Source organism: Juglans microcarpa x Juglans regia, chromosome 8D (assembly GCF_004785595.1).
Source record: "Juglans microcarpa x Juglans regia isolate MS1-56 chromosome 8D, Jm3101_v1.0, whole genome shotgun sequence".
NCBI lineage: Eukaryota > Viridiplantae > Streptophyta > Magnoliopsida > Fagales > Juglandaceae > Juglans > Juglans microcarpa x Juglans regia.
In genome coordinates, this window is record NC_054608.1 from 9,423,570 (window position 1) to 9,434,915 (window position 11,346).

The 11,346-nt window shown below is 35.2% G+C and overlaps 2 protein-coding genes across 2 annotated transcripts; one reads left to right on the forward strand and one right to left on the reverse strand.

Moving 5' to 3' along the window:
• The first annotated feature begins 384 nt into the window (after positions 1 to 384).
• Positions 385 to 6,669, forward strand: LOC121242184 (patatin-like protein 2). Its single transcript, XM_041140078.1, has 8 exons — positions 385 to 512; positions 3,907 to 3,997; positions 4,104 to 4,285; positions 5,251 to 5,437; positions 5,613 to 5,774; positions 5,879 to 6,181; positions 6,281 to 6,456; positions 6,576 to 6,669. Exons 1-8 carry the CDS (start codon positions 490 to 492, stop codon positions 6,667 to 6,669), a joined length of 1,218 nt encoding a protein of 405 aa, XP_040996012.1. The 5' UTR covers positions 385 to 489.
• Positions 6,670 to 7,980: 1,311 nt separating this feature from the next.
• Positions 7,981 to 10,759, reverse strand: LOC121242185. The gene is made up of 5 exons (XM_041140079.1): positions 10,256 to 10,759; positions 9,491 to 9,667; positions 8,449 to 8,904; positions 8,215 to 8,331; positions 7,981 to 8,109 (listed from the first exon to the last, which is right to left on the reverse strand). Exons 1-5 carry the CDS (start codon positions 10,757 to 10,759, stop codon positions 7,981 to 7,983), a joined length of 1,383 nt encoding a protein of 460 aa, XP_040996013.1.
• Between the last annotated feature and the right edge of the window lie 587 nt (positions 10,760 to 11,346).

Sequence of the window (11,346 nt, forward strand, 5' to 3'; positions counted from 1 at the left end):
CCTGGTTTCTATTCAAAACCAAAACAAAACATAACACTTAAATCTAACCCACGGCTAAAATTACATCCAAAAGATCTCTCTCTCTCTCATCTAAACAGTAAACCCTAGCTCCTGCCGCTCATTCTCTCTCGCATCGAAGCCTAGCTCCTCCATCTTCTCTTCGCGTTCTCCTCCTCCATCTTCTCGTTCTCCTCCATCGACTAGTTTGCTACTTTTTTCACTACATTCAAAGTGGGACCGCAACTACTCGATGGTTACTTGATGGAGAGGAGTAGCAGATATGGGAAGAAAATGGATGATTCCATTTCTCTATTTCTTTTGTTGGGTTTCTTGAAAAATGTAAGCATACTTACTCTTTCACTTTCTTCTTCCATTTTCATTTCAGATGAATCCTATGCACAAGGTCTACTGATATTGAAACAGTGTCTTTCCACTCAGTCAAGTGAGGTCCCAGATGCTAAAAACTCGAGGGGATTGGTTTTCCTGGTTATGTCTACCTTATTCTTGGAAAGGTTTGGCTTTTCCTTTTATTTTTCTGTGAAATTTTTAGTTTCAGAAATTTATATTAAATTTGAGTTTGGTGGATTTTAAAGGGGATTTTGGCGAGGCAATCGAAAAACTTCAGAGAATCCAAGATTTAAAGAACTCTTCTTTGGGCATTAAAGGTAAACATTTGCATTTGTTATGTCTAATTTATTGCATTGTCATTGAATTTGTGAGACTGGACTCAAATGGCGAAAATGGTATTGACTAGAAGTTATGTTGGGGTCCTTGATATAGGTGCTGCAATGGAAGGTCTTGTTGCGCTTCATCTCAGTAATTGTTGAGACAATCAATTACTGAGAGTAGTTTACCTAGGGTCCACTCAATCCCATTCATACGCATGGGTAGCTTAGCTTTTTATAGGCTTTTTTGTTTTTCATTTGAGTCTAAAGCAGAGAAATTAGTCTTTTGATATAAAAGAGTCAATGGAAGTGCATTGTGGGTCTACCCGGACCAACCCGGTCCGGGTTTGAAACCCGGGTTCCGGTCTGGGTATACCCGGGTTCCCGGGTTGGAACCCGGATGAACACCCTTACTTGGAGATATAGACACATTAAATGGCCAATACACAATTTATTGTCATCCTTATAAATATTTTATATAATATTAAATGAGCAATAAATATTGTAATTGAGATTTCATGTGTCTAATATAAGGCCCCTAAGTGATGATGTGGCGCATTATGGCAAGATGATTATGTGCACCAGTTTAGCGGCAAATGTGGTGTCACATTTGTTCCAAGTCAGTTTGTAAAGACAAGTAGCAAGAAACAAAATTAATTGCTCAAGGAAAGAAAAAGAGGTGGCTCTATATTGTTAAGATATAATATAATTAATTAAATTTACCTCTTCTCTTCCGTTTAAATTTTTTAAACTAGTAGTGATATTACATTGGTATCAGATGAGAGGTCCTGAATTCGAAATCATAATTTCACACCTCACCTATTAATTATATATATACTCCCTATATTATGCCCATTAGAGCATTGGTATTGGTGTAGCCAAATGCAAATGCAAACACATATTTAGCTAACAATCCCACTTTTTCTTCTGCATTGGATTGACCGAGTGAAGTTTCCTATCTCTCCCTCCCAAAAATCTAATCCTCTGTTATGATTTCTAGGTTTTCGATCTCCCATGAGGACGCTACACTTCCTCCATTGACATCACTGTTCATCACCCCTCCCAAAACACTTGCTTGGTTGATGTTCTCTATTGATGGCTAGGGTAAAAAAAATCTTCTCTGTTTTTCGTAGGGCTTTTTATTACATAGATTTCAGTTTATTGTAATTGTTGTTTGGAAGCTTTACTTAATCTAGATTAAGATTTTGATTTTAGGGATGATTTTAGGGATGAATGTAGAGTTTCGATTTTCTATTTATAGGGATGATTTCACGGATGATTTCTGTGATGATTTCAATATGTTTTTAATGGGTTTTGATTTTCCGTTTTTAAACGATTTTATGTTATCATCTAGACAAATTGGAAAATAAACCTTATTAGAAGGGAAAAAAAAAAATTGAAACCTAGGCCTACTAAGAGAAACCGAAGCGGAACAATAGGAAGAAAGAGCCAACCAACTCTAACTGTACCAAAGTGTTGCAAGCTAAACAATCCTACTATAAACGAAAGAGGCTGTTAAGACTCAAATATGAATTAATATAAAAATATATATTTTTTGAGATAAATAAATAAGTGAAAATGTTTTGTAGATCTTATATAGTGGGTTTTAATTGTAAAATATATAAAAAAATTAATTATAGGAACAAAATTAAATAATAATAATAAAAATAATATATTATTATTATTTTGGCTAAAATATACATAATCCAGTGTGATAATCTTTCTTGAATGGTAAAGGTAACCTCCAAAACATATGATTTGGCATTTGCATTTGGCTACACTAGTGCCAATGCTCGTAGAAGAGTTTGGCCCACATATGAGGTTGGGTAATGCTAAAATATAATATAAATAACTAAATATATATATATATATTTCACACATGCACACAGTTAGGACTTATTTGAAAATAGATTTCATTTCAAAAATTTCATCTCATCTCATTCTCAAACATAATTCAAATACAAAATTTTCAAACTAATAATTACAACTTTCTAAAACTTTCAAACAAAAAATAAGAGATAATTTAACTTTTTCAAATCTCCAAATAAAAATAATATTATAAAACTATATTTTAACAATATTTTAATTTTATAATATTTTTTACTCAACGTTTTCTCTATCCTTTCCCAAAACTTAAAAATATTCAATTCAAATTATCTAATTACTATTCACAAATTATCTTACTACTATTCACAAATTATCTTACTACTATTCACAAAATTCTCATCTCATCTCACTTTCCAAACGAGCCCTAAGACGCGCACACGTGCACGCACACTCACACACATATATATATATAGAGAGAGAGAAGGATGTTACTCATCATCTCATACCATACACCTTATATAAAATATTTTTTTTTTTTTTTATTTTATTCTTGTTAAACTAATAATTGAGTTATTATTCTACTCAGTGTTAGAAGTGGGCTAGCTGCAAGTTGAAAGTACTACAGATAGATCGATCATATTGCAGATATATATTGGGCCGGGCAGATGAAATCCTGTAATGAAGGGTCGGTCACCCCTGGCGGTGGCCGAAGTAATCTGGGTCATGAACCAGTATATCATAACAGAATTTCCTGGAAAATATCAGTCATGTCTAGCGCCTCATGAGGTAGCGCGTCCAAGATGGAAATCAACTATTCTGAGATCTTTAGGATCGTTGAAAATACTAATTTTCCGTACTAATATATGCAGTTTGCTGCAGATCTGATCTAGACATGATGTTGAGTTAATTATATATTAATTGTCCTCTAAATAGAAGCAAAGACTACGTTTTTCTAACTTTTTTTTTGGGTCATCATAGAATGTTTGAACCATATTGGAAAGTTCTACGACAATATTAAATCATAGAATATTATACGTAGAATATTAAAGTTTCAACGCAAGACTACTACAATTTCCTGGAAAGTTTCAACGCAAGACTAGTACAATTTCTCTTGTTCAGTTATGCAACTCATGAACATATGCAACTGGGAAAAGATAAGGACATTTGAAATTTTGAGAATGGCCATGCATGGCCAAGTCCAGACCTAATAAGGCTATAATTTATTCTCTATAAATAGGGGTTCGTCGATGGATCAAATGCCAGAACAGAAACTTAAGCTTTCTTCGATCTTCCACATAACAACCAGCAAGGCAATCTTTTCTTCTCATCTTACGACCACCACCTGCACACCCTTTCCCAGATTTTCCATGGAAAAAACAATGCCGATTCATGAGGCTCAACACTCAACAAACAGGAACTTGATCACAATTCTAAGCATTGATGGGGGTGGTATCAGGGGGATCATCCCTGCTACTATACTTGCTTTCCTTGAATCACAACTTCAGGTATACGTGCAATACTTTGGTTTGCAGGAAAGTTTCAGTTCTTAATTATGTTATATTAATGTTACCATGTACGTACTAACAAGTATTTCATATAAACATGGCATAGGAGTTGGATGGAGAAGAAGCTAGGCTTGCAGACTACTTTGACGTGATTGCAGGAACAAGCACAGGGGGTCTTGTTACTGCCATGTTAGCTACTCCAGATGAAAATAATCGACCACTCTTTGATGCTAAGGATATCAAGCCCTTCTATCTTGAGCATGGTCCTCGAATTTTCCCACAGAACAGGTAGTGCTACTCATATTTTCTTTTTTTAAGAACAAGTAAGCGATTTCATATAATTACCCTCTGTTTTAACAGAGGAGAATACCTTTTTTCAAGTAAAATATTGGTTAGGATTACGTGAAGAAATCCCAAAACCAAGCTTGTATATAAGCTATAAACTAAGTATGAACTATTAACAACTTAAAAATGAGACATATATAAGAAGATCATTGTCAGCTTAAAGCTGGGCAGTCCCGCCTTATCTAGATTAAAGCTACCAATTATTAGCTACTTTCGAATTTGAGATAAACATAAAAAGTAAGTATTGTGCTTAGCTGCCCAAGTATATACGAGTGAAATTATCATTTGTCTTAAAACTTTAAGCAAACGGGAAGAATTAGTTTTTTTATTATTTTCATCATCTTCTTAGCACTCTTCCTTACATGTGGGCCAGACTCTTTTAATGAGTAGTCCAACACATGAGATATTTAGTTTAGTTTGGATCATCAACTCCTCTCAACTCATCTTAACTCATCATTACAACTTTTTCAAATTTCAACACAAATATAATAAACAATTCAACTTTTTTAAATTTTAAAATAATAATAATATTAAAAAATAATATTCTAACAATATTTTATCATCTCAACTCAACTCCACTCAATTCACTTCACTTCAACTCAACTCACTTCATAATTAAATGGGGTAGAGTGTAAAGTCAGAGCTCGAATTCAAAACATCTGCTCTTATATCGTTTGAAATCATCACTTATTCCAAAAACTTAAGTTGATTGGGAGATATAAATTTTATTTTTTATGTCATATTCTTAATAGTATGTTCTAAAATTCCTCCTATTTTGACAACTCCCTCCCTCCTTCACATACACAATAGCAGCGCTCTATTTATGTTTTGTGCATATATGGTAGTGTTTCTGAAAACTCTCGATATTTAAATATTAACAAATGAGCATCCATGCATGTGCTGGTCAGTGGCTTGTTTGGAGCAATCAGAAAAATGTTCAGATCTCTTATAGGACCAAAGTATGATGGGAAATATCTTCATGGGGTTCTAAAGGAGAAATTAGGGGAAACTCGGCTAGACAACACATTGACCAATGTCGTTGTACCAACGTTTGATATCAAGCACCTACAGCCAACCATTTTCTCGACCTATGAGGTATGATCTCTCTCTCTCTCACTCTCTCTAGATCCAGATGTCAGTTTCCTTTCATGTAGAATTAGACCGAATGATATAAGTTATTTACGTTAAACATTAAATTCTTAGGATCTCAACAAATTGAAAAGAATTATTTTATTAAAATATTGATCATGATCTGAGTTCATGCACGCAGGCAAAAAATGACTCTTGTTTGAATGCTCAACTGTCCGACATATGCATTGGCACGTCGGCAGCTCCAACTTATCTTCCTGCTCACCACTTCAGCCACCAAACCAGTGCTGGGAATTTGAGTAACTTCAATCTTATAGACGGTGGTGTTGTTGCAAACAATCCGGTATAATATATAATGATCTTTCATGTGCTTTTTTATTTACCTTAAAAGCTCCAAAATTTAAGTTGATGATCTTTATGTGTCTTCTGGGAACCATGGTCGACCAGGCTCTTGTTGCCATAAACCAAGTGATCAAACAGATCTTCAATGCAAATCCTGATTTCTTTCCAATAAAGTCCACAGACTACGGTCGTTTTCTGGTGATCTCAATAGGAACAGGCTCAGGGAAGATAGAGAAAAGATACAATGCTAAAATGGCGGCCAAATGGGGCCTTCTGAATTGGTTAATTCATGGAGGTTCAGTTCCATTAGTGGATGTGTTTACTCAAGCAAGTGCAGATATGGTTGATTTAAATCTAGCTGTGGTTTTCCAAGCCCTTCATTCAGAAGAGAATTACCTTAGAATTCAAGTAAGAAATTTCTTCTGATTCAGGGTTTGAATTTGAATTCTTACACGGGGATTAAGCTTCCAAGTTATTAATTACTATTTTTATGAAATACTTGTTTAGGATGACACCTTGACTGGGACAGCTGCTTCAGTTGATAACTCTACGAAACAGAACTTGAACAAACTTGTAGAGATAGGGGAGAAACTGTTGAAAAAACCAGTATCAAGGGTGAATTTGCAGACAGGCTTGTCAGAACCAGCCAAAAACTGTGGCACAAATGAGGAGGCTTTGAGAATGTATGGTGAAACATGCTTTGAATGTGCACTCATGAATGCACTTGTCATTAATTAGTTAAAATATCGCGTTTGTGATCATAATATTTTGAAACTAATTGTACATAAAACTCTTCTTACAGGTTAGCAAAAAAACTTTCGCAAGAAAGAAAGTGTCGAAAGGGAAAACTTGCATACAAGGAGAACCTGAAATTTGAAGTCAACACTCGTCTTTAACCGGGCTATTAAGGACGTACATGCTTGATTGCTTTCAAGTTTTTTTCATCTGTAATTCAGCTTATTCTTTTCATTCTTCAAATTTCTTGTAATGTGTGTTAGTCTAAGTTCTTTTATTTGTAATTCAGCTTATTCTTTTCATTCTTTAATTTTCTTGTAATGTGTGGATCGACCCATGAAAGGAATTGATCCACTGTTCGTTGATTGTTTGAAGCTAGAGCAAACAATCGATGCGTGTTTGTTGATGATCATCATAAATAATTTGTATCAACGCATGTTTGATGTAAAAATTATGACTAATGTTATATAATGTGATAAAAACTTTTGTATTGAAATGATGTGTTACACTAACTGATTAGCTACATATCTCAAATAGAGGCTAATTTGCCATAGTTCCATTGCAAATATTTCGATAGTCTCTGATACTATGTTGGAGGTGCTTGCTTCAATCCATAAAGAGCTTTCTTCAACCTGAAAGCATGGTCAGGAAACAAGTGATTAGAAAATCCCTTTGATTCTTCTACATATACTTCTTCATTGAGTATGCCATTTAAAAAAACACTTTTAACATCCATTTGATAAAGTTTAAAATTTAAATGGCTTGCAAATGTTAGCAATATGCGAACAAATTCCAAACGAGCTATTGGTGCAAGGATCTCGTCAAAGTCAATTCCTTCAACTTGGGTGTATCCTTATGCTACCAGTCTGGCCTTGTTTCGAACAATGGTTTCATGTTCGTCTGACTTGTTTTTGAAGATCCACTTTGTTCCAATGATGTTGTGATCCTCAAGTCTTGGAACTAGCTCTCATACTTGATTTCAATTGAACTAGTGCAATTCCTTATGCATGGCATTGACCCAGCTTTCATCTTATAAGGCTTCTTCCACCCTTTTAGGTTCAACCTGAACTTGGTGTAGCAGGTTCCACTGGATCTATCTCCTATTGATCGATTGAGTTTTCTTCAACCTTCCCGATAAGGTTGTCAAGTTCCTTCTTGGTCATTTCCTTAGAGTTGTCATCTACAACTACGTTAACTGACTCCATCATTGTCTTAGTCCGTATAAATTGTAAACTCTGTAAGTTTTGTTATTTGATAAATATTCAAGAAATATTCCTTTATCACTCTTGCTATAGAATTCGTGGGCATTCTCTCTATCTCTCAAAATGTAACAAGTACTCTTGAACACCTTAAAACCTTAAAGTCCTTTACCGTGGGTTTTTTCCATTCCATAACTCATAGAGAGTGAGTTTGATGCCTAGACGAATGACTTCACGGTTCAAGATGTGTCCAGCAATGTTGACAGCTTCTCCTCAGAAGTATAACACCAACTTTTTACTACTCAGCATGGTGCGAGCCATCTCTTGTAATGTCCTATTTTTCCTCTCCACAATTCCATTTTGTTGTGGAGTGACTGGGGCTGAGAACTCTTGATATATCCCCTATTCATCACAAAAAGAAGAGAACATGGTATTTTCAAATTCTCTACCATGATCACTACGAATATGAGAGATAGGTAAATTCTTCTCTGTTTATAGTCGTCTGACCAGTTTCTTCGCAAGGTCTAGGGTTTTTGTTTTATCTCTCAACAGAATGATCCATATGTATCTTGAATAGTAATCCACGATGAACATTATATACTTATTTCCACCGAGACTCTCAGTCTGAGTAGGACCCATCAAATCCATATGTAACAGCTCAAGTGGTCTTGAGGTCAGAATATCAACTATCTTCTTGTACTATGCCTTGGTCTGCTTTCCTTTCTAACAACCTCCGCACACCATCTTCTTGTTTTTCAAAATTTTGGACAGTCCACGTACAACTTCCTTCTTAGAGATTTTTTGCATGTCTCTATAGTTGATATGGCCTAGACGGTAGTGCCACAACTCAGTTTCATCCAACTCTACTTTGTGACAATACATCGTGATTATAGGAGAGACTCCATAGCAGTTGTCAGCAGTTTTGGTGCCCTTCAAGATCCATTTTCCAGCACTATTGTAGACTTTGCATTCATCCTTTGAGAACTGCACAGAAAGATGATCATCACAAAACTGACTAATACTTAATAGATTGGCCTTGAGGCCATTAACAAAAATGACATTATGAAGAGTAGGTAAACCAGGAACATCTACACTTCCCTTTCCTTCCACTGTTGTTGTACTCCCATCACCGAAAGTTACGGATCCTCCACTAGTGGACTCAATCTTTTTAAACAACCATTGTCTCCTGACATATGTCTAGAACAAGCATTGTCCAAATACCACATGCTAATGTCCATAGTTTTAAGTGTTGGGTGTGCTACTAGACATATGGCATTTTCTTTCACCACCCACTTGGTCTTGATATTCATATTATTAATATTTTTAGGAAAACACAGTTCGAATAGTTCACCAGGTTTCTTACCTATGGTGTTTATTTGATTGCTCAATTTGTCCACCTTAATTTCTAGGTTCGTATCCGTGCTTGAAAACTTATTTTTATTTCCTTTTTCTTTCTCTTTTCTAAATCTAAAGCAATTTGTCCTAGTATGTCCAATTATTCCAAAAAATGACAAGTAGGGACAAACATACATTTGGATTTACCTGGAGAAGTCATTGTTGACTTGCCCCTTGGTTCACAGGTTTCTTTGAGACATTTTCTACACTACTTCCTTTTACAAAGGTAATACCTTTGGACGTAGAGGCAACAGATGCTTTACAATGTGGATCTTTGGAAGTATTGTATCCCAACACTGTGCGATCGGAACTATCTCTTTGAACTTTTAGTAGTTCATTGAGTTTTTGAGTAGGAGAATTTTTTTTTTTTTACTTCTTGACAAGCTACCAACTTCTTTTCCAGCACCTCTTTCTGTGTGCGCAGCCTTGTCACTTCCAATTCCGTCACTTTTAGTGCCTCCACCAAAGTGTCATTCTCATTCTCTATGGTGATTAGGTTTTTGTAAAGCTTTTTATTTATCTTTTGAATTTTCATAAACTCTTCACATAAGTCCTCATATGCTTCCTACACACTTAATTAATGATCAGTAACTTATGTGGCAACATCAGAATCAATTTCACAAACAACCATGTTGTTGTTAACACATTGTTTGCTTGTGTCAGCACAATTAGTAATAGAGACAGAGAAAACAATAAAGGTAGTTTCATTATCAAAGAATGTACCTAAACTTTCAAAGTTAGAATCATCACTCAGAGTAGTATTCAAAGCTTTTACCTTTCTTTTAAAATTTGGGCATTCTATTCTTATGTGACCAAAACCAGAGCATTCATGACATTGGACATTATCTTTAGAATCAGTTTTGTCTTTATTCCACTTTTCAGATTCATTCTTTTTAGTGAAATTCGTAGATTTTTTCATCTTACCAAAATTCCTTTTATTAAACATGAATTTCTTTTAATTTTCTGGACACAAGAGCTAAATCATCATTACATAATCTTCATCATCAGACTAATTTTCTTCATTAGCAGTTTTGAGTGCGATAGACTTACCTTTCTTTTGCTGTGGAAGAGTAGATTCATAAGTTTTAAAATAACCTACCAATTCTTCTACCCGAATTGTGTTTAAATCATTGTTTTATTCTATGGCTGTCACCTTTGGTCGAAACCTTTCAGGCAGGGATGTTAGGATTTTTCTCGCAACTCGTCCCTCTTCCACCTTCTTACCGAGATTGTAACTAGAATGAACAATGTCATTGAGTTTAGCATAAAACTCATTAAAAGTCTCATTAGCCAGCATTTTTATCTCCTCAAACTTTGAGGTCAACATTTGTAATTTGAAATTTTTTACTGTTTTGGTCCCTTCATGTGTGGTTTCCAAAATATCCCAAGTATCCTTGGAGTTCTCACACTTGAAAATTCTCTTGAATTCATCAGGAGAATCTGCCATGAAAATGGCATTTAGACCTTTTTTGTTCCAATTATAGCTACATAATTGTTCTTTGATCGACTCTTCTATAGCTGTTGTGGGCCTTGTCCATCCTGACTCCACGGTTAGCCAAACTTTCTCATCAAGCAACTTTAGAAACGCTCTCATCCTTACCTTCAAGTAGGCATAGTTATCATCATCAAAATGTGGGGGTGATGATAGTGTCGCCATGATCTTCCAGGGGAACGGATCACACTCAGATTGAGTGAATTATGCTCTGATGCTAATTGAAATTATCAAAGTACCCTTGATTATGCACGTTAATGTTGAACAAAAGCCAAAATATTAATAATATTAACACAATAATTTGGTTACAAAGTGAAACCTTTTAAAGAACATATCAAATGTAAAACCCTACGGGACAACCAAACCTAAGAAAATCAATTTTATTGATTGAGAGTATTACAAGTAAAATGTTTACAAAACCTTTGTACCTAGACACGTTTACCAAAAACACGCGACCCGCTTGTCTTCTACTGCAGTAGGTAGCGAGAACCTCTGATGCTCTCCAATCTTTGTCTTTCCTACTAGAGCCTCCAATGGTTAACTCGAACACAGCAACTTCCCCTTAGAGTATGCTCTCACTCAATCCCACAGACTAAGTTTTTTTAAAATCCTTCTCTCAAGAATTCTCTCTTATACGACCTCTTGAAGTTCTACCCAGATCTTCAAGCTCTCAATGCTCGTGAATATGTGTTGTTCAAGTGTTAATTAAAAGCCTTAGCCGACTCCTCTATAAATAGGCAATGTTGTGATTG

Bases quoted from the DNA above. Each gene is read 5' to 3' on its own strand.
- LOC121242185 (XM_041140079.1), bottom strand. From the start codon at position 10,759: ATGGCGACACTATCATCACCCCCACATTTTGATGATGATAACTATGCC. The intron at 8,332-8,448 runs GTGTGCGGAGGT...GGTCCTACTCAG, and splicing joins TTTTGAAAAACAAGAAGATG to ACTGAGAGTCTCGGTGGAAA. The intron at 8,110-8,214 runs GTCAGACGACTA...TGTGATGAATAG, and splicing joins TAGACCTTGCGAAGAAACTG to GGGATATATCAAGAGTTCTC.
- LOC121242184 (XM_041140078.1), top strand. From the start codon at position 490: ATGTCTACCTTATTCTTGGAAAG. The intron at 4,286-5,250 runs GTAGTGCTACTC...TGTGCTGGTCAG, and splicing joins CGAATTTTCCCACAGAACAG to TGGCTTGTTTGGAGCAATCA. The intron at 6,457-6,575 runs GTATGGTGAAAC...CTCTTCTTACAG, and splicing joins AATGAGGAGGCTTTGAGAAT to GTTAGCAAAAAAACTTTCGC.